The sequence below is a fragment of the Notolabrus celidotus genome, chromosome 2 (assembly GCF_009762535.1).
Source record: "Notolabrus celidotus isolate fNotCel1 chromosome 2, fNotCel1.pri, whole genome shotgun sequence".
In the NCBI taxonomy this organism is placed as follows: Eukaryota; Metazoa; Chordata; class Actinopteri; order Labriformes; family Labridae; genus Notolabrus; species Notolabrus celidotus.
In genome coordinates, this window is record NC_048273.1 from 29,131,910 (window position 1) to 29,152,700 (window position 20,791).

General features: G+C 40.1%; 1 protein-coding gene across 1 annotated transcript in view; it reads right to left on the reverse strand.

Annotated features, from left to right (window-relative positions):
* Window positions 1-357: 357 nt before the first annotated feature.
* LOC117808189 (ephrin type-B receptor 1-like) overlaps window positions 358-20,791 on the reverse strand; it is a 132,849-nt gene continuing 112,415 nt past the window's right edge. Inside the window, exons 15-20 of the mRNA XM_034677764.1 lie at window positions 20,643-20,710; window positions 19,958-20,105; window positions 18,031-18,180; window positions 10,277-10,473; window positions 10,028-10,186; window positions 358-7,119 (exon numbers count right to left, since the gene is read on the reverse strand). Of these exons, the coding sequence (XP_034533655.1) occupies window positions 7,008-7,119; window positions 10,028-10,186; window positions 10,277-10,473; window positions 18,031-18,180; window positions 19,958-20,105; window positions 20,643-20,710 (834 nt within the window). The 3' untranslated portion in view covers window positions 358-7,007. The remainder of the gene's footprint in view (window positions 7,120-10,027; window positions 10,187-10,276; window positions 10,474-18,030; window positions 18,181-19,957; window positions 20,106-20,642; window positions 20,711-20,791) is intronic.

Here is a 20,791-nt window from a genome sequence, read left to right on the forward strand (position 1 = left end):
TTCTAGTTTACATTTTGGACATTTTTGCACTTATTGGATAGGACAGCAGAAGAGTAGGGAGCGGGGGAGGAGATTCAGTAAATGGTCGAGGCTGGGAATCAAACTAGCAACTGCTGCTGCAAAAATTGTAATAATAGAAAGTTTTCATGTAAACTCTCCTTGTGATCACCTAGTTTGTTAGAGGTTTGTTATTTCTTTAAACAGCCTTTCCCTCCTCGTCGTACCAGATGATTCAATGCATCAATCAAGCTGTCACTCAGACCTACCTTCACCTGTAAAAAATAAGTCATGTGATTTACATAGAATGTAATCTCAAGCTCTCCTGCTCGTAAAGTAATCACCAAAGCTGATGGGTTTGATTGATTTGTCTTCTTTATTGACAAACAGTGCATTGTAAATGTAAGACTCAGAAAGGTAACAGCTACAAACTCACACACACACACACACACACACACAATGTACAAACATTTTACTGTACACTGAACACCACACACACATTATATTACACATACACACAGGCAAACTCACACACACAAAGATTCACAGGCGTCCCAATTATATTACAGTATTATGTTACAGTACAGTGGGATGCTCTGACTATATGTGTAGTCACACCTAGAACAGTATTGTAGGTAAACAGAGAAAGGCAGACTACAGCTGATTACTGAGCTGTTTCCTTTTTTTTTTAAAGAAATCATATACATTAAATACATACTGAAAAGAATGGCAAGCAATAGGAGAATAAATAAATTAAATAATTAAGAGAAGAAAATCTTTTTATGCATGTACAGAGTGTATACAGCCAGACTTTTTAGTTACAATTGAATGTGAACCAGAGAAGAAAGCTCTTATTTTCAGTTTTTCCTTCACAGTCTAGGATAAGTATCTCCTGAAAACCCACAAAAAAAGAAAGCAAGCGTCTTTGTGTAAAAGAGATATACATAATTTAGAAATACATGTTAAAATATATGTGAAAAAGTGCATCTTAGAGTAAAACGAGTGCTCGCCTGGCTCTGCTCTAAACTGCTGGTCAGTGAAAGTGCAGGCTGGAAGAAGAGTGAGTTGTACAGAGAGGTTTTGGGCTTTAGGGGAAGAAAGAGGACAGCCGAGGAGAGCAGGGAGAGAGAGAGACAAAAAAGAGAAAGAGTAATCTCTCCACACCCGGCCTCATTTTTATTCAAACATCGAGTCAAGCTTTGCCTCTCGCTTCTCCAACCCCTCCCTTTCCCTCTCTCTTTTTCTGTTATCCTTCCTCTCTCTCTGTTGCCCCTTCTATTACCTATTCCCTTTTACTTTTTTCCTCTCTTCCTCGCTCGCCTCCTCTCATCTCCAGTCTCCACACCTACAGTATCTATTACAGCAGCAACAGGAGAGGAAAAGAGTCGGCCCTACTTCTTGAAAATCACCACAATTAAAAGATAAATCCACCCTAAAGCTCTTCTCATGACGTCCCTTTGCATTTCGAGGCCGATTTTGTTTTTGACTTGTCTGTTTTTCTTGCTCCAGGGGTTAATTGGCTGAACACGATGTCACATTGTACTGATGTATTTCCAGCACAGCTGCAGGAGTTTTCTATCTGAAACATCTGCAGTAAATGTCAGGTTTTGGTGTCAGTCTCTCTGAGTCAGAGAGTGAGCTCTTTTGTCTGCTGCTGCCATTTGTACCGGCATTAACAATGAACGCAGAGAAACTCATCACACTCGTCTTCGCTGGCAGTAATCCCAGTGGACCAGAATGCATTGCAGCTATGAAATGTTAAAGTGGAGGACGATGTGGTCCCAGATGTTCACAAACTGGTTAGGTAGTGTCGAAGATGTGGAAACTGTCTGACCTTTTTCAGAGCAGTAAGTTTGTAACTGAGTGCTAAAGCATTACACAGCTCTTAATAATACAACTACCCTTTAAAAACACATGAAGCATCACAAGAAGAAGATGAAAATCAACCTTTAAAGAGTAGTGGCGCCCCAAATCCACACTTATATGGATATATAAAACTGTTTCAGATTTCCTTTGATTCTGCCAAAATGTCCCATTTATATAATTTCTGGAGACCCCATTTTCACTTGGTCATGAATGCTTCTTAGACAGCAGATACTTATTTAAAAAGCTAACTCTGAATGTATCCAAGAAGCATTTGAGACTGTTTGAAATACGTTTGAATCAGATGAGACACATTTTTACTTGCAGAAAAAGGTGTAAATGCCTCCATCTCTCTCCGACACATCTATCATTTTTACTTCTCTCACGGTGTAATCATGTCAGACGACAAGAAGCTGTAATCCTTGCTCTATGCACTTAGTCCTTCTGATAACAGCAACTAAAGTGAGTCTGAAACTTCAGTCAAATGAGCCAAGTGTCATTAAGCAACAGAGATTACCCAAATCAAGATATCTCTTCACATAAATCCAACAAGGCAGGTTTCTTTTACAGCATTCATGGTCTGTGAGTCCAAGTTAAGGAAGGATATAAAGTTTGTCCTTCGCTGGTGGTTCACAAATGTTTACTACCTGGCTTTCTCACTAATTACCTGGCTGTTAAATACTTGATTCTGATTGGTCAAAACCTCATAAGAATGGCAATGAATTCTTCTGTCATCTCTAATCAATCTGCGGAAATGAGTCCAGCACATTTCACCTCTGCCTGTTGACACTGTCCCAAAAACTTTGAGTTTCCATCTCAGACTGGTTTTGATAGTGGGTAATTTTCAGTAATCAGGCTCAGATGTGAGAGCAGTCTGATGCTCTCTCTAATAGCGAGTAGTGGAGCAACATCCTGTCCTGTAATCCAAGCAATAGCAACACAGCTGGTGAGAGCATCTCTAAGTTGCCAGTCACTGCAAAGTAACTTGAACCATAAGCAGTAGAGAGAACAGCAACAATGTTAAAAGATGTGACTTTTGACTGGAACATTACACTTAATTTAAATGTTCAGTTAAATGAAAATTTGTACTGCAGGGAGATCGATCAGAATCCCTTGACATGGAAGCTTTATCAACTGTGGAACTGGAGGGAGTATTCATTTCATTTTAGCTGAAACTAAATATCTTTTAATCTATAAAAACGTCTAAAAAAACAATATTTTGTAAACTTTTATAACTTGTTTATGTTTATTTAGAGGGGTAATGTATAGAGAACAGAGTCTCTATAGGGGGCGCAGAACCCCCCAACACGAAGCCTCAAATCGGGTCCTACTCGCTCTTCCAGGATTCTAATTGGCATAACTACCTGTTTTCTCTACATTATCCCTCATGTAGTCATGTATTTGTGCGTCATGTAGTTGTTGGATCACACTATCTTAACTTTTGTTTTACAAAAGCTTCATCTCTTTGCATCAGACAGCCCTGATCTGCATGCACTACTGGGATCTGACCAACTGAGGAGAAGTATTTGATTCATAATCCTTCCAAAGGTTACTCATTATTACACTGGTCTGCAGGTGTTTATCTTAGCCCAAACATGCAAGTAATCCGCACTGAAGAAGACAGACAGCAGGTAAGAATGAATGTGAAGGTTTAAATTTCGTGAGGATTCTCTATTTTTTGCCCACAGTTTTGAGGACAGACTTACATTTTGACCTTATAAAAAAGGAAAAAAATTGAATATGTGTTAAAAGTTTGATGTCAAAGGCAGAAAAAGGTTAAATGTTAATCCTGCCTCGACATAGAAGATGCTCGCTGACATTTAGCGCTGATCACAAAGTGTATTAACTCCATTTTCCAGTAAGAGCCTTGTTCACACACACAAACAGTGAACTCTCAGAGGTTTTACCAACATGTTCCTCTCTGTTAGGGGCTGGATTTAGGGTGGATTTAACTTTTAATAAGCACTTCAGAAAACCAACATCAAAAACGTTTTTCTCCTTGAACTCTTAGAGCACTTCAACTCGGATTAAGCTTTTTATACAGTGCATGATTTCAACCGAAAGATGCTCACAAAACGTACATCTGTTGCATTCCTGAGAAACCCTCTCTGCGGTGTATGTTTGTGCTTAAACTGAGACATGTGATGGTATAAATACAAGATGTGCTGTGGATCATTTATGCCGTCATTGTCTTTTCACTGACACTGACACAGAAACGTGTGAAAAGCCTCTGAAAGCTCGCCCTCAAAAACATGAAGCAGAGGACAGATACATCACACTTAGCTGAAGATGTTACATAATGTAAAATAAGCTTGCTGTGTCGATAGCTTTCATTTGTGCAACACATTTTTTATGAGCTTTCAGACACACTCGTCCTCTCTCAGACTCAAATTGTTTTTCCAGAGGCTTTTATTTACAACAAATTATGCCTCTGAACCACTGACACGCTCCCAGTTGATCTCAATACTTGCTGATAAAATGTTCAATAAGCATTCGTTGCTGGGCAACAAATGCAATTCTTGACTTGCTGCCTGAGCAGAGTTTTGGGGTGAAAAGTGGAAAAGGGAAAGGTTTGAAATGCTCACAGACCTCTCAATGTCACAACAATCATAAATAAACGAGTTTGGGCTGTCCCAGCAGCGGAGAGTGGCGGTGCGAGACGAACACAAACACAGAGTTCTGTAGAGTCATGCAGCAGTAAAACAAAAAGCAAACAAATAAGTCATTTCTGTCAGCGTGAGCAGCGGGATGACAACTGAAATCTCGATATCCAATCAGTGCTACACACCGTTAATCCTCGGGCTGTGGGTGCACACGCATGACCAGAGGTTTTTTGGTCTGCGGGCAGAGCGATGCTGCTGTTGTTTCACAGCTGGTAATCTGCTCAGAGCTCAGATAAAAGAAGATCTCCCAGAGCTCCTTCACCAGAGAGCCCCAGGGCCTGATCAGGCCTGCTTGATATCATACTTTGCAGAGAAGAGTGAGTCACTTTTACGCACTGAAACATGATAAATACACCAACAATTTCCTTCCTGACCCCTCTAACATTTAATTCTCTTACTATCTCTTTGTCTGATCTTTTTCCCCGACAGGTTTTTGTGGATTTGAAATTAATCTGCAGGAAGGGCAGACGCTGGAAAGGTTGCTGTGCACAGATGACAACATGGATAGGTTAAATGCCATTTCATCTGCAATCTGACACAGCAGTGTTAGTCTGTTCAGATCAGTCTGTTCAGAGATGTAACCTGTCAAAACAAACTCAGACAACTGTGACAGGTCCTTTAGTACCCTAACCAAGACAGCTGGTCAGGGTACTAAAGTATCATTTGATTTCATATCAGGAACCATGAAGGGAAAAAATGCAGAAATGGCTGTTTCTTGTTTTAAAGGCACAGTGAGGAGTTTTCATTCTGGTGACCCTGTTGGACTTAATTGTTCTTTCGCCCAATACTTCTTCTAATTTCTACCACTACTATTACTTCTAATATCAAGAGTATCAAACTATGGCCTCTCTCTTTTAAATTTAACTTCGATGTCATGATACAGCCCCTCTTCCTTCCTTCATAATGTTAAAATGTTTTTAAAAGGGCTTTTTTCAGCTTATTACATTTTTTTATTCTGAGTGACAGACGCTGAAAAATTATTCCAAGCTTCTGTTTTCGTTCATGGTTAAGAAAAATTTAAAACAGCCGTTTGAGCACCTCTTTCCTGGTTTCTGATTCCAGTAACAGATTATACTCCAGCACCCTGACCTGCTCCCGTCTGGCTGCTGCAGAGAGATATTAACCATCTGGACTGCAGCCATTCAGATCTGACAAAAACAAGAATTGATTCATGCGTGGACGGTACATAAACATGGGGTTTCTGCTGTTTTCATGCGTAGTATTGATGCATGACCGGCTCTCTGCTGAACGATTTGCAGCCAAATCACAGGAACATTGGATGAGAGTACCTTGTTCTGTCTCCTGAGATTTTCTGTCCACTGCCGCATGCTCACAACAGGTGTGGCTCTGCTGCTGGTAATGACTCAACACCCACAGGCTCTCAGGCAGTTTTTCTCTTGTCTTCCATACTTTCAGCTGCCTTGCTTCCTATCTCAGAGAACAGACACATTATTGATTGATTTTCTATGTCTGATTTGGTTTTCTGCTCTGTGATTGCCTTTACTCACAGGGCATGTGTGCTGACTGTAAAACATCGTCCATTATGAGCTCCATCTGAATGAATTATTTTCAGTAGACCAGGTGATGCTATTTCTCTGCAGTGATGAGTTTATCTTTTCATGGTTGCATGGAAAGCACAAAAACACACTGAAACCCCTTTTATCCACTTTTTTTGTCTGCAAAGGTCCAAGTTTGTTCCAGTGATGAGTCCGGTAGAGGAAGATAATCATAGAAAGATCACAAATACTCCATTGACGGATAATTGTTTGTTGCTGTAGGCTAAAAGTGAAAGAAGAGAGTGAACAGGAAATAAAACTTCCCATATTTGATTTGTACAAGCTCTTCAATATGAAGATAATTCACACATGTCCTATTTCAGTGTCGACTCTGGCCTGGATTCGAACAGTAGCAATTTTGCGTCACATTAAAGCAGTCTCAGCAGAACACACAGGAGATAACTGGTTTAAGAGACTTTTCTTCTCAGTCTTCTGGCCCAGTTTGTGTCCCCTCGTACAAATGTCTGTTTCCTCTTCACTGTGGTGTGTTTGTTTGATTAATCCTTTCACAGAAAACCAGACCATGCCATTCTTGAATCAAACACTAAATCTGGTCAAATCTGGTCTGTAGATTGTGATTCCTGGAAGTGTTGCAGGCAGATTTTGGGGAGAGAGGAAACAGAGGTAATTTGATTGTACCACTTTCAGTCACAGGAAAAACTCCAGAACAACATGAGTCCCTTTTTTTTTGTTTTCAGTCACAAATAATGTCTGCCTTTTTTCCTCGTGTACCAAATCTGAATGAAGGAGGCATTTAGTTTGAATTCAAACAGGAAGATAAATGGTGAAAGAGGAGGAGGGGCCTGGTGACTGAGAAGCAAACAGTCACAGATATGGTTTTTAAAAAAATGTTGAGTGGTTGGGATCCTCACAAAGCTCCTTTAGACTGACTTGTCAGTACTTCATTCTGTATCTCTCCTCCGTGTGGTCAAACAGACTCAGTGGGAGATTGGTCATCAGCGTGGTGCCTCATCATCTGAACGCTGGTCAGGATTTTCTTCTGGTGCCCAGCCAAAGACACTCCAATCCTCTGCAGATCTCTGGAAAAAAACAACACGGAAAAATGAGCAGAGATGAGGCTGCACTGTCATCCTCATTGGGAAACTGTCATACAGTACTAATGTGGTTAATATTAGATGGTGTTGTGTAGGTTTTTAACACCAACAGATTATTAGAGCATGAATTGGAACGGAAAAGGTGCCAGTGCTCTGAATTAGCAAGGAATAAAGATGATGATTATATGAGGGAGTCACTTGCACTGGTTTGATTAAATAAAGAAGAAATAGTGGCCAGATTTAGCAAGTCATTTCCAGAGAAAGTGTGGACATTTCTCAGGATTCTTTAGTTTGTATAACTGTATACTAATGTGCACTTTTTGTTTCTGTGAACTTATTATAAGCAGTGATGCAAGTAGTTTTTACACTTGCCCGTACTACTACCCAAACCTTCATAGCTTCTTAGTGTTTCAATATTTTAAACACCTGTATGGAGCAGAAAGAAAGTAGAAACATGGTACTGTTTGATAAACGGATCTCTGCATTATTCTTTTTGTATATTCTTCACATTCTTCCACGAAAGATGTGCATTCTGACTCTTTTTAAACACAATTACATATATTTAGAACTTCTTCTTGCAGAGAATTTTGTTAGAATAATTTATTAATGTCCCGTTGTCGTGCTACTGACATTCATAAAGACCACGGTCAAGCTGAGAAAAAATCAGATCTCCAAAAAGAATAAATCAAACAGAGGGTTGTACTGTTCTGTAAATAAAACTGAAATAAAACTAGACACATAAAATAGAACAAGAATTTGAATTATATAGCTTCAAAACTAGATGAAGTTATTTAAGGAAGGTTGCCCTGCCATGTACTGTCTCTACTTTAGCATTATGTTACAATATTTTGTGCTTACTCAATCCTTTTTTACCCATAGTGCTTTTATAGATGGTATAATAAAAGGACAAAGTATCCGTGATGTCACCAATCTGTTTCTGAAGCTCTGTTTTGGAGCCTATCATCGGCAGGAGCCATATTGGAAATGCTGAACTCAACTTAACTTCTGTATGAGGTAAAGAGGCGGGCTTTGAGCCTCCTCGCCAACAGCTACAATGTTCCCGCCTGCTAATCAAGTCAGCTGTGCCTCTAATTATGCAACACTCATAATCTTACTATCTTCTAAACTTCCGAGTTATGAAAAAAAAATCACCCCCCGTACAGTGTGCTTGTAGAGAAATGAGCAATTCAGGATAAACTCATTTTCTGTACCAGGCTGTAAACGTGTTTATTTCTTCTGTAAAGATCATCTTTTTTGAATGGGTGTGTATGTGATTTTCAGTACTTCAGGAGCAAGCGGCAACCTCCGGTCTCAAACTATGAAGCCCATGCTGAAGTGTTATAAACTGCAATTCCTCAAGAATCTGCTTGAGGCTGACTGCAGAAACACTGGAAACAACATAGACACCAATTCAAAAAAGAGGTTCTTTGCAGCTTTAATAAACATGTTTACAGCCTGGTTCAAAAAACGGCTTGGCTCTACGTAGCTAATTTCTCTAATGGCACACACTGGGTGGTGATTTTTTTTCTAACGTTCAGAAGATATTAAGATTACAAGTTTTTGCCCAAAAAAGGAAATTACTGACTTGACTGACAGGCAGGAACACATAGCTGTTGGCTAGGAGGCACAAACTCCGCCTCTTTACGTCACACTATGCCTGGTTGAGTTCTGCATTTCCAATCAACGGCAGCATCAAAACAGCGCTCAGGAACAGATGGGTGACGTCACGGATACTTCGTCCATTATTTATTCAGTCTATGTTCAGGAGCCAGCCTCAAGTGGACACTCAAGGAACTGCTGTTTTTAACACTTTGGCATTGGCTTTAATTCTCACGGCCGGAGGTTGCCACTTGAGTGCATCACACAGCAAACATACACAACATAGTACACAGTGAAATATTCTCAAACATCAGAATCTCTCACATGATGGGGACGGGAAAGAAATGCTGATAAGGAAATCTCACTTCTAATGATTTGCTCTCACAGAAAAACCAGGTATACTGCGTTTCTCTAAAAGAGACATGAAGCCAGAGTGTGTTGTAAATACAGGTAAAGTTTAAAGAACAGCACTGCTACTTGGCAGAAAGAGGCTTCATATTATCTTCGTATCATTACGGCTCAAACTGTTTACAGCAGTGAGAGTTCAAGATGATTTGTTGAATGGATACATTTGATGTTATGTAATCAAACTCATTGAATTGATATCATGATACTAAGAGGAGGGATGTGAGTAAGAGTGTGAGATTGTTCAGAGACAGACAGTCACACACATGGAGCAGCAGCCAGCCAACCAGCCAACCAGCCGTCCAACTAACAAGACTCAGACTTGGCAGGTGAGCAGTGTGAGACGTAGGCAGCGAGAGCCCGACAGACGAAAACAGAGAGGAAGCTACAGCACATTCTCACAGCATTTTTAGTGGATTTCCAATTAGTATTGCCCGTGAATGTGGTACACCTACAGTTAGATTCTCAGTTTGTGCTTTAACGAACAGGGGTTCACATCATCATGTCCCAGGATGCATTGCTTGTGAGCAGCTGCAGCCTCAGCCTTACAGAGCTGCATTTCTGTCTTTCCTGATGGTTTTCCAAAACATTGTTCACTTCAAAATAACACTTAATTATACGTGTTGTAATAATTAACACAGCAGAATCTATCCTCACACATAACATTACTACAAATCCAACCTGAATTAGACTTTAATGCTTCAAAGCGAGCTACTCCATTCAACAATGGAGCTGATGGAAAGAACAGACTCTGCAGAAGCGCTTGGCTCCAGCTCAGACACAGAGAACACTGGCAACAGTTGCAGGTGTTTTTTATACTGTAGACCTAACTCAGGTGATAAAGATGAGGTTTAAAACGGGAACAGCCTCTTTAAATGAGAAGACTTACTCGGCTGTGATCTGTGTGACGAGCGGCAGAGAAGTGAAGCCTGAACCCAGGAAGGAGTCTCGATACTGGGTCATCTTCAGGGCAGCCAGCCAGTCCTCCACAGAGCTCACTCTGCTCAGGTCTGGCGCTCCACGGTCTAACAAAGGATGATGGGAAGGACTGCAGACAGAGGATACAACAGGAGAGAATCAGGCAGTGATGCATGGAGACCAGGCAGGATGAGGAAGATAAGTTTGTATCTCTCCTCACCCAGTGGGGACGTTGTTGATGCCGGCTTTAAGCGATGCAGGGTTGCGTATCATTTTGTCCAACATGCTGACAAGATCAGGGAACTTTGGTCGTGCATTCCTGTCTTTCTGCCAGCAGTCGAGCATCAGCTGGTGCAGCACTACCGGACAGTCCATGGGAGCCGGCAGCCTGAAGTCTTGTTCGATGGCGTTTATCACCTGGAGCAGAGCAAGAGAGGGAGGGGATTGTTAAATATGAGAGAAGGGAATGCATATAAACGGTAAGAGGTTATTGATGTTTATGTTTCACTCTGAGTGATTAAATATGCCATAATCAATATCTTTATAGAGATAGTAAATATTAAAGTCATGCGGAAGGCTTAAATCTCAAATAATTGTCAGTCGACTTTCTCTCTCAGTTCTGCAGAGAGTGTTAGCAAGTTTGACCAGGCTGATTTCGTCTGAGGGCCAACAACTTTACTGTAGAGGTTCAGTCTCACTTTCTCGCCGTCACTGGTGTCATTTTCATATTTGTAAACTCAAAAATTGACTACTTGCACCAGACAGACACAGTTAGTGACTACAAGGGATGAGTATTGCAGTATTTGCAGCTTAAGAGCCATATATTTCACCAGGGAGTTAGTGGAGACCAAAATGGAGCTTGAAATAAGTAGATATTAGAAAAATACATATCTCAAAGTAAATGTCAGTGTCGCAAGATGTGTACTAACTGTGTTATAATTCATCTATTACAACAACTTAATCAGGTGATAATATGTCAGTGTTGCACCAAAACAGCTTAGAATATTGGAAACAGAGACGCTTCAGTTAATTAACCTCATGCTGTAGCTCCCAGTAGAACATTAGAATTTAAGGGGTAGAAGGGTTTTTCACATAGACTGTATAAAACATGGGCTCAGTCTCTGTGACATCACCCATCCATTTTGCAGAAGTGATTGCTCACATTAAAACATGGAGATGGAGAAACAGTCAAAGAGGTGGAACTGAGGTGGGCTTTTAGCCTACTAGCTACCTGCTACAACACGAACAAAACTCATCAACTCATGATTAATTGTGTGTAGTTTCAGCTCATTTTATTAACAATATGTAGATACCAACACTGCAAAAGATATTTAAAACTAATTAATTGAGGGTTGGGTGTTGAGGGGTGCATTTTTCTGGCAGCTGTACCTCTATGAGATGTTAAAAATTGGTTGCCAAGTTTGTAAAATGATTACCAAAAAGCAACCTGTCAACTGTCACTGCACATCCCTGTTAGTGTAATCAAAAATGGGAAGGATGGACAATTTAGAGTAAAAGTGGATTCGCTTTAGTGAGCATGTAGCCTCTGGATGGATATAACAGCTTGAATCTTGGTTAAATTTTACTAAGTGGGTTTTCCTCCACCTCCACCTCCACCACCCATAAGGGGATTAAAATAAAATAAAAAACAGGCTACTTCAACTACTGTACAACCTGACATGTTAATTTTGTTATTGCATTCTGATAACCAAACCCTAACTGTTGAACCATGGAGTTGTTCTGCTGGAGTGAAATAATTATTCCCCTGTTTCCTGTTTGACCTGATCATATGACATAAATAACTCAAATTGAAACCCTCAGGGTGTGCTGGTATTTCTGTCTGACTTAAACCATTCCAACCTCTTGCATAATTTTCAGCCTGACATTTCACTTGCTCATCAGCCTTGTTCTGGACAGACAGTAGATATTTGGCGATTCTAGATCTTTAAATGTAACAACCAAAATCACAGGAACATTATTAACCTCAACTAATGAGATGTTTTAACAGCAGTCAGATTTCATTTGAGTTTTTAGTTTATTTGTCAGGGACAAAACATTTAGGCATTGCTACATCTAATTAAAGTGATACTGACACAGCGTGTACAGGACTTTGAGTCATGGCTAATTGGCAGTCCATGTCTTTGGGAAATGAGGCACAAATTACATACTATAAATACTAACTGTGAAAGAAGACATAGACAAGAACTATAGACAGTTTAAAACATGGACGTAGTCTCAGTAACGTCACTAATTGGTTTCTGAAGCAGAGTTTTGATGCCTTTTGTCAGTGGTCGCCATATTGGAAATGCTGCTTCAACCTATCTTTTGGTCAACCTAGCATGAGGCAAAGAGGCGGAGTTGAGTCTGGCCTTTAGCTTCATCACTAACAATTACATTGTCCACCTTTCGGTAAAGTCAGCAATGCTCTTAACCATGCAAAACTCTTAAGTTTTATATAATCCAAATAATGACTTATGCTACATTTCACCCCATGTACAGTGTGTGCCGATAGAGAAATGAGCTGTTCATACAAAAACGTATTTTTGAACCAGGCTGTAAACATATTTATTTTTGCTGTAAAGCTGGGCTTTGTTGAATGGGTGTGTATTCCGTTTCTGCTGCTTCTGCACCAAGTGGCAACCTCCGGTCTAAAAGAATGAGTCCATTGCGGAAGTGCTAAAAACTGCAGTTCATCGAGGATCCGCTTGAGGCTGACCGGAAATACCAGAAACCACATACACACCAATTCAAAAAAGACGATCTTTACAGCAGAAATAAACATGTTTACAGCCTGGTACAAAAGATGAGTGTAGTCTGAATAGCTCATTTCTTGTTCGGCACACACTGTAGGGGAGGTGAAATGTTTTCTAACGTGGCAATTTCGGAGATATTAAGATTACGAGTCTTCCAATGAGAGGAGGCTCAAAGCACGCTTCTTACGTCACACTGGCTCGACAGCAGCAATATGGCTGCTGACAATGATTGGCCTCAAAACATCTCTTCAGAAACAGATGGGTGATGTCATGGATACTATATCCATATTTTATACAGTCTATGTTCTACACACAGCCTCAAGTGGACCCTGAACTGCAGTTATTAACTCTTATGCATTGGCTTTATATTTTAAGACCAGGGGTTAGGTAAGATTTAACAGTAAAGCGAGCATATGAAGCATGTAAGTTAGTTCACATGATGATACAAATGGACAAAAATTGTCCTGTTAAACACGTCATGCCTCCTCGGTTGTCTGAACATTGCTGGCCATGGTTTTTATTTTTAGCACGTTATTGTAAAATGGCAATCATGCCCTTTTTGTAAAGAGATGGAAAAAAAAGTATATTTGTATTCCTAAATTTGACATATAAGGTGGTTTTATGTCATTTATACAACAAAAATACAGAAATGTAGTGTTTTTATTTAAATGTCATTTAACAAATATGATTATATTATATTGTAAAAATCTACATAAACGTCCCCACTACAGAAATTCATCAACAACAGAACATGTTATTTTTTTGACATATGCAAACACACAGCAGAGCATGCTTAAAGGAAATCTGAGACATAACAAAATGTTTAATTTTGAGAAGCAAACATTTCTTGAAGAGAGAAAAGGTGATATAAATGACAGAAGGGAGAAAACATGATATATGATAGAAATGTGTTATTGCGATATGACCTCAGTAAATTGCACACAGCATGGTGCTGCTCTGTGATGCTCTGGATGTCATACAGATGAAAGAGGTAGAATGAGCCAAGGTTGGGTCCAGCTCTCTCTCTCCCTGCTGTTTCGGGGACACATTTTATTTTGCTCTCATGTTTGGATTTGTTGTCTGCGATGACTTCAGTTAGGAGCGGATCGTCTTCTCTCTAACAGCTCCTTTGAGATTTTAGCTGATAAGACAGGTGTATGTTCCTGAGAGAATCTTGCCTCTTTCAGCTTTATTTAAAGCCCCAGAAAAATGAAAACCTGGATTAGTTAAGAGGATTCAATTTCCATTTGAGAACTTCATCCTGACAGAGTGTGCGGTCGCTGGGTGGATCAAGATATTCATCGCTAAGCAGCGCTGACGCCTGCTGCAGTCTCTCATGTCAGGGCGAGTAGGTTTACAAAAGAAGCTTCTGATTTCATTATGCCGGAGCAGGTATTGGAAAGGATAAGGATCTTTGAGGTTTCTCTGTGAAAACTTTTCAGGGTTGAAGTTTTGTTGGTGTTAAATATGTGTGCATACCTTTGGGTGTAGAATGTAATTATCTTGAACATCACAGAGCTCAAAACTACTTTTGAATAAAAGCAGCTGAGCTACTGTCCCCCCAAAAAAATCAAAGAAAAGAAATATCAAGTGCATTGATCATTATCTCAAATTATTCTGCCCCCTGCACCAGAGATGAGAGAATAATTTCCTTTAATGTCTCCAAACTCTAATTATGATGGTTGTAATGTTGTTGTGTAACCCCACGGCTCAAACAGAGAATGTGTTAGAACATGCTCTGTGTTTGTGAAGTCCTCAGATAATGTCTGTCTTAAAGCTGTTTAATCATAACATAGCCCGTTACAGTCCTCTTTCTCTTCAGGATCTATGCTTTGCTCTTAAGAGGCCAGATGACTTTTATTTACGAGCTGCATATATAGATATTTTGAGGAACAGAGGCTTTTAAACAGCATTTTTTTTCTTTGCACCAGACATATTACTCCTACGTGTAAACCTTCTTTGGAATAAACATGATTGTGATTCTGATTCTGAATCCTGATTTACTCTTTTAAATAGTTTTTTGTTATCACTAAGGGAAAGCTTTAGTTTGGGGGGGATAAGGGGGGATTCTTGGAAAATTTCAATAAATGGATGTAATATCCGTGACATCACCCATCTATTTCTGAAGCCCTGTTTTGAGGCCATCGTCCATAGGTGCCATATTGGAAATGATGAACTCAACCTAACTTCTGTCAAGCTAGTGTGAGGTAATGAGGCAGGTTTTGAGCCTCCTCACCAACATCTACAGCGTGGGCTGATAGAGAAATGAGCCATTCAGACTAAACTTATTTTTGCACCAGGCTGTAAACACGTTTAATTCTGCTGTAAAGATCGACCTTTTTTGAATTGGTCTGGGTGTGGTTTCCAGTACTTCCAGTGCCATCCTCAAGCGGACACTCGAGGATCTGCAGTTTTTAACACTTCCACAAAATGTTCTACTGCTAACGTTCTGTCATTGGTGAACAGGTTTAGACTTCTTCAAAGTATTTTGTCAGCTCGTCACCAACCGTCTCTTTTTTATTTATTTATTTTTCTTAATATGTGATTTTCATGACTAACAAATACGAAGAATGACAGTAAACATAGTTCTAGCCACCACATAACAAAGAACAGCAGCAACACTAACAGAAAGTACACAGGTAGGGAGCTAACGGCATTCCGACAATGTAATGATCACTGCTGTAGGATATGTCTTGAATTGTCGTGTTTTTGTCAAATTATGTACTCAGTGTTAAGAAACGTTAAGAGTGCTTTGGAAAAGGATGGAAATTAAAAATTAAAAAAAAAAAAAACAAACAAAAAAAAAAAAAACAAACAAATATATATAAAAATAAATGAAAATAAATAAATAAATAAATCGGGGTGATTTGATAACACTGTGTCCCTTTCATCCCCTTAAACCCGACCTCACTCCCACAATCACCTGCAAACCCACTCCTCAATCCCTCATTACCTTCCCTAGTCTACCTGCCCTGCAGCCTCACTGCTCTGCCAGATTTCCTTTTGTACCTCTTCTCTTTTTTTCCCAGCCTGGCTTGCTTTTATGATCTTCTCTTGTTTGCAGACTTTTACCTACCACCGTTTGCCTGTTTGCCTTTTTCTCCCTCCCCTTGCTTTGATCACTGGTCCAAACCTTCCTGAGCTGTCGCATTGTGACTGGAGTTTCGGTGCTCCCTCTTTCATTCTCGTCCCAGTTTTAATGATGAGTCTTCTTTTTACCAAAGTTGAGATGCAATAAAATTCCCTGAAATGTAACTTTTGACTTTTATTTTTTCTGGCACTTTCTGTAAATTTGAAGTTACAAGCCCGTGTCAGCGCACTTGTAAGCCTGGCTTACGGAAATGCGGAGCTTCTGCTACTGTAAATTCAGCATTGGGGATTTGTCTCCTCGCTGGGTGAACTCTACTTGACCCCGACACACTTCTCAGGCTTTGTGCCGCATAAATTCTCTCAAAGCGCCACTGTCAATCAAAACAGCAGCGAGTGTAGTAAAACATCACAGGTTTCTGTCATGATTAATTCATGTCGATCACAGCACCTGTGGTGGCTCCACTGACAATTTCACCGCTGGTTCGTGTTCTTTGAAATGAAATGATGTATGTGTGTGTATGTGTGTGTGTGCCTTAAAGCATGCCACTTGCATGTGTGTGGTTTAGCTGTGTGTGTAGTATGTGTGAGCTTAAGGTGTGAGGTTCATGCATAGTTAATGCCCCAGCAGACCCTCGTTAGCTGTGGTGGTAACGCACAATTTCTCCATCATTATACACCGTGTGTACCATTACAGAACTGTCTCCATCATTACACTGACTCCATGTCATTATTGCACCATAGACCGCTTATATTGCTCAGGTTCGGCCATGAGGGAACGAAGGGTGAGGCGAGGGTGAGGTGAGGAGATGAGGAGAGGCGGCAGAGGGAGTTAAGAAGCATGAGGGAAAGTGTGAAAAAGGGGAAAAGAGGTGATTGAGATGGTGTGGAAGCTACACATAGTGATGAAAAAATAATATATATATTTTGTGGGTGAAAAAATGTTTGCCTTTTAAAACAGAGATATTTCAACTGATTAACTTATCAGTGAGGCAGCTAAAATTCATACGTATCATAGTTAATGACGTATAAAGAAGGAAAATTGAAGTTGATAGACTAGAGCTGTGGCTTTATGGATAAAAAAAATACGAGAAAACAGCTCCGAAGTTTTCTCAAAAGAAAGTTATTTTCCAGGTGATAAACTCTACCAAAGCCTGTCAGCAATGTTTATGAAGATAAACTGTAGACAAACTGTAGGCTTGTGAAAGTCCCAGACTCCTCTGTGTCAGAGCAGTTAGATATATGCTTTCTGAAAGCAGAAATTTGGATTTAGAGCCTGAGTGCTTTGATGTGGGGTTTAGTGCCAAAAGTAACTATAATCTCTGTATCACGATTCTCCTTGGAATAGAATCCTAAAAATAAAAATGTCAGCAATCCGATAAACTGGAACCTCCTTTTTCATGTACTTCATGTGAGCCCCTTTAGGTTTGAACAGTAAAATTGAATACTTGGTTTTAAAGAGAGGACGGAAAAGTCGTTCTTATGGGTTTAAAAACAGAACAGCAGAGACGTGTGTGTTTAATTCTAGCTCTTGAAAACACTGGAATATGTAAATAAACTTAACCTCAAACATCATCCTGTTACAACACAAAGATACAGGGTGAGGTTCAGAAATGCTGCAGCAAATTGATCACACTTTGAAGGTAATTGGAGTAAAGTTGTCAGAGGGATGAAATATCCCCTGAAGTAGGGATCAGGTGGAAAGCAGAATGTGGATGCTTTTTTGGTCTGAACTTCCAGGGAACAAACATTTCTGTGACACTTAAATTGATGTCCTCATTTTCCGTCTTTTTTCCTAGACATGCAGACACCCTGCTGTGAGAGACGGCAGAGGAAACAAACAAGCAAACCCCCACACACCCACTCACACATTCACACACATGTTCAAACACACATGCACACACGAACTTCAGAGCACGACAAAAAAAAAACGTATAGAATCGTTAAAAGTGACAGACATCAAGGAGAAGTGAAACACTATCTCTATCTCTTTTACTCACACACACACACACACACACACACACACACACACACGCACGCACGCACACACGCACACACGCACACACACACACACACACACACACACACACACGCTCACACACACGCTCACATACACAGGCATGCATTGACTCACATCTTGGTTGCTCATGTCCCAGTAGGGCCTCTCTCCGTATGACATCACCTCCCAGGTGACAATACCATAACTCCAGACATCTGAAGCCGACGTGAACTTCCTGTAGGCGATCGCCTCCGGAGCTGTCCATCGCACCGGGATTTTACCACCCTGAGAGAAAACAAAGAAAACGAAGGATCGACACAGGGCAGAGAGGAAGAAAGGAAGTTAAAATGTTTGGCTTTATAGTCTTGACGTTCTTCCTTTCAGATTCATCAAACAGCACTAAACGGCGGCCATGGGCAGCCCATGAGGTACATTTACCTTTGTTAATCATAAACATAACTTTTGGACTTAGAGATGACTTTTAATGGTTATCAGCTTGTTTGCTTTAAAAAATTATATACCAGGAAGGTGGTGGGCAGATTTACGATCAACACATTGATCTATTTGTGGTATTAGATTTGGAATTAAAGCTAAATTGCATTTTTGCATTTTTCTGTGCTTTGCTTTCTCACCAGATGTTCATTTAAAAAACAGGTTGGATTGACAAATTCACATCAGGTTCAATACTTCCTCTGAACATGGGTTTGATGTTGCCTGACAGGACGGATACATGGTAACTTATATTCACTGATACATCTACAGTGCTTTAGATACTTTTAGGTACATGAATTACTGTAGTTTAGAAGAGGACAGAGACCTCAGGTCTGAATCATTGACTGTAAAGTAAAATGGACACTGTGCCCTCATCTCCTCTGATTGTATGGTATGCAGCCAAATTACCACCTCGATGGCCGCTGACATACAGTATATTACTGGTGAGCGAAGGCAGGTACAAATGCGATCTGGCAGAAGGAGTGGACTGCTATCACACCTCTTGTGCTTCTATTAAAACACACATTTAACTTTTGGATAAAATGTAAAGATAACGCAGGACAGCACCATCCACATAAGAACAGATTCTTGTGTTGATTTGTGGGCTGACACTCATGATTATAGAAAGTTAAGATCCTCCTCTTCTCTGTTTCTAAGGTAAACGATGTTACAGGAGCCACATTTGTCAACACAACTGTCAATCAACTCTCTTTCTACCATCAAATAATCAATTAAAACTAAACTTCTCAGAAGATAAAAACTGGTACATTAATCATCATGATAAAAAACAAAAAGCATGTTTGAGAAAAAAGTATTTGATGTGTATTCTAATGCTCAAGTTTGACCCATGTTCCATCTGTTATAATGAAGGAGGCAGGCTTTAAATGTTGCAATATACATGTTACAAACAAAAGAGAGAGAGAATAAGAGAATAATAGTGATGAAGAGCTCCCCTCATCTAACACATTCTTCCTCTGGAAAAAAGACAAGCTCTCCCAGAATATTAAAAATTCATACTAAGTGCTAATATGAAAATCAAACAACAGACTCATAAACCTGTGTGTGAAGACCAACTTTTCAACCTCTAAACTGAGTGTGTTGTATGAACTTTGCTCTGAGTACAGCTGAACCTTTTTTGGCTGAGGTTTTAAAGTGTGTCTCAGAATGATGGATAATAAGCCAAAATGAGTCTGTCCCTAAAAGTTGAAGTTCTTGTTTCCTCTGGCGTTACCCATAGTTTGTTATTTATTGTCCCACTGCTAGAAAAGATCTAAGATAAACAGAGCTTCATATTGCTGCCAGCATAGGCTTCAAGTTTTGTTTTTATCTGAACATTTTAAAGTTTTCTGAAATCAACATCTATTCCTAGCCTAGTTGATACTAAAAACTTCTCCTAAAATGTAGAAATCACTAATGTAAATTCTTCTATAGCTATAAATCAATGTATAAGGAAGAGTCAGCAGCTGTTTTGGCATTGTAGGAATGCTGCATTAGCCTGTCTTCCTGAGCAACTTACAGTGTTCATCTGTGCTTTCATGTTGTCTCTGTGTGTGTTGATGTGAGTCCTCACCAGTGAGCTTGTGTAGGTGGGGTCAGACGTGTCCTCCTCCAGGTACCGTGATAAGCCAAAGTCGGACACCTTACACACCAGGTTACTGTTCACCAAGATGTTCCGAGCAGCCAGGTCCCGGTGAACGTAGCTCATCTCTGCCAAGTACCTGTAACATGAGTGGGATTTATTGTGTGAAGCCGTGTGTTATCCTCTGTCAGCTACCTGGGCTACTATAAAGAAGGTAATGGGATTTAGTGTGTGTCTGTGTTATCACTGCCAGCTACCTTTGATACAATAGAAAGGAGATTTACAGCTTGTGTGCATGTTTGTGTGTTATCACAGGCAGATACCAGCAATAAAAACACAGATAGGATCTAGTGTGCTTTGGTTGGCGTGCCTGTGGATTAAAGCAGTGTTTCAAGCTGGCAACAAATTGAGGCGCCTTAACTTGAATAGATACAGTTTGTGTTTGTAAGTGTGTGTGTATAACTCGGAGGAAGAGTTTGCAGGATTTGAGTTTCAGAAATAAAAATCTAACTTTGCACAAAAAACATCCAAAAAGTTTCTCTCACCTGGCATCGATAATAATGGGGTTTATTTAGCAGGTGTGTGTGTGTGTGTGTGTGTGTGTGTGTGTGTGTGTGTGTGTGTGTGTGTGTGTGTGTGTGTGTGTGTGTGTGTGTTTGTGTGTTTGTGTGTTTACCTCATTCCAGATGCAATGCCCCTCAGCATACCAACCAGCTGGATCACAGGGAACTGCCCGTCATTTTGCTGCAAAACCACAAACCGCAACAAGATTATTGTTATTTTCCATTATCACACTTTTTTCACTTTCATTATGTAGTGGAGGAA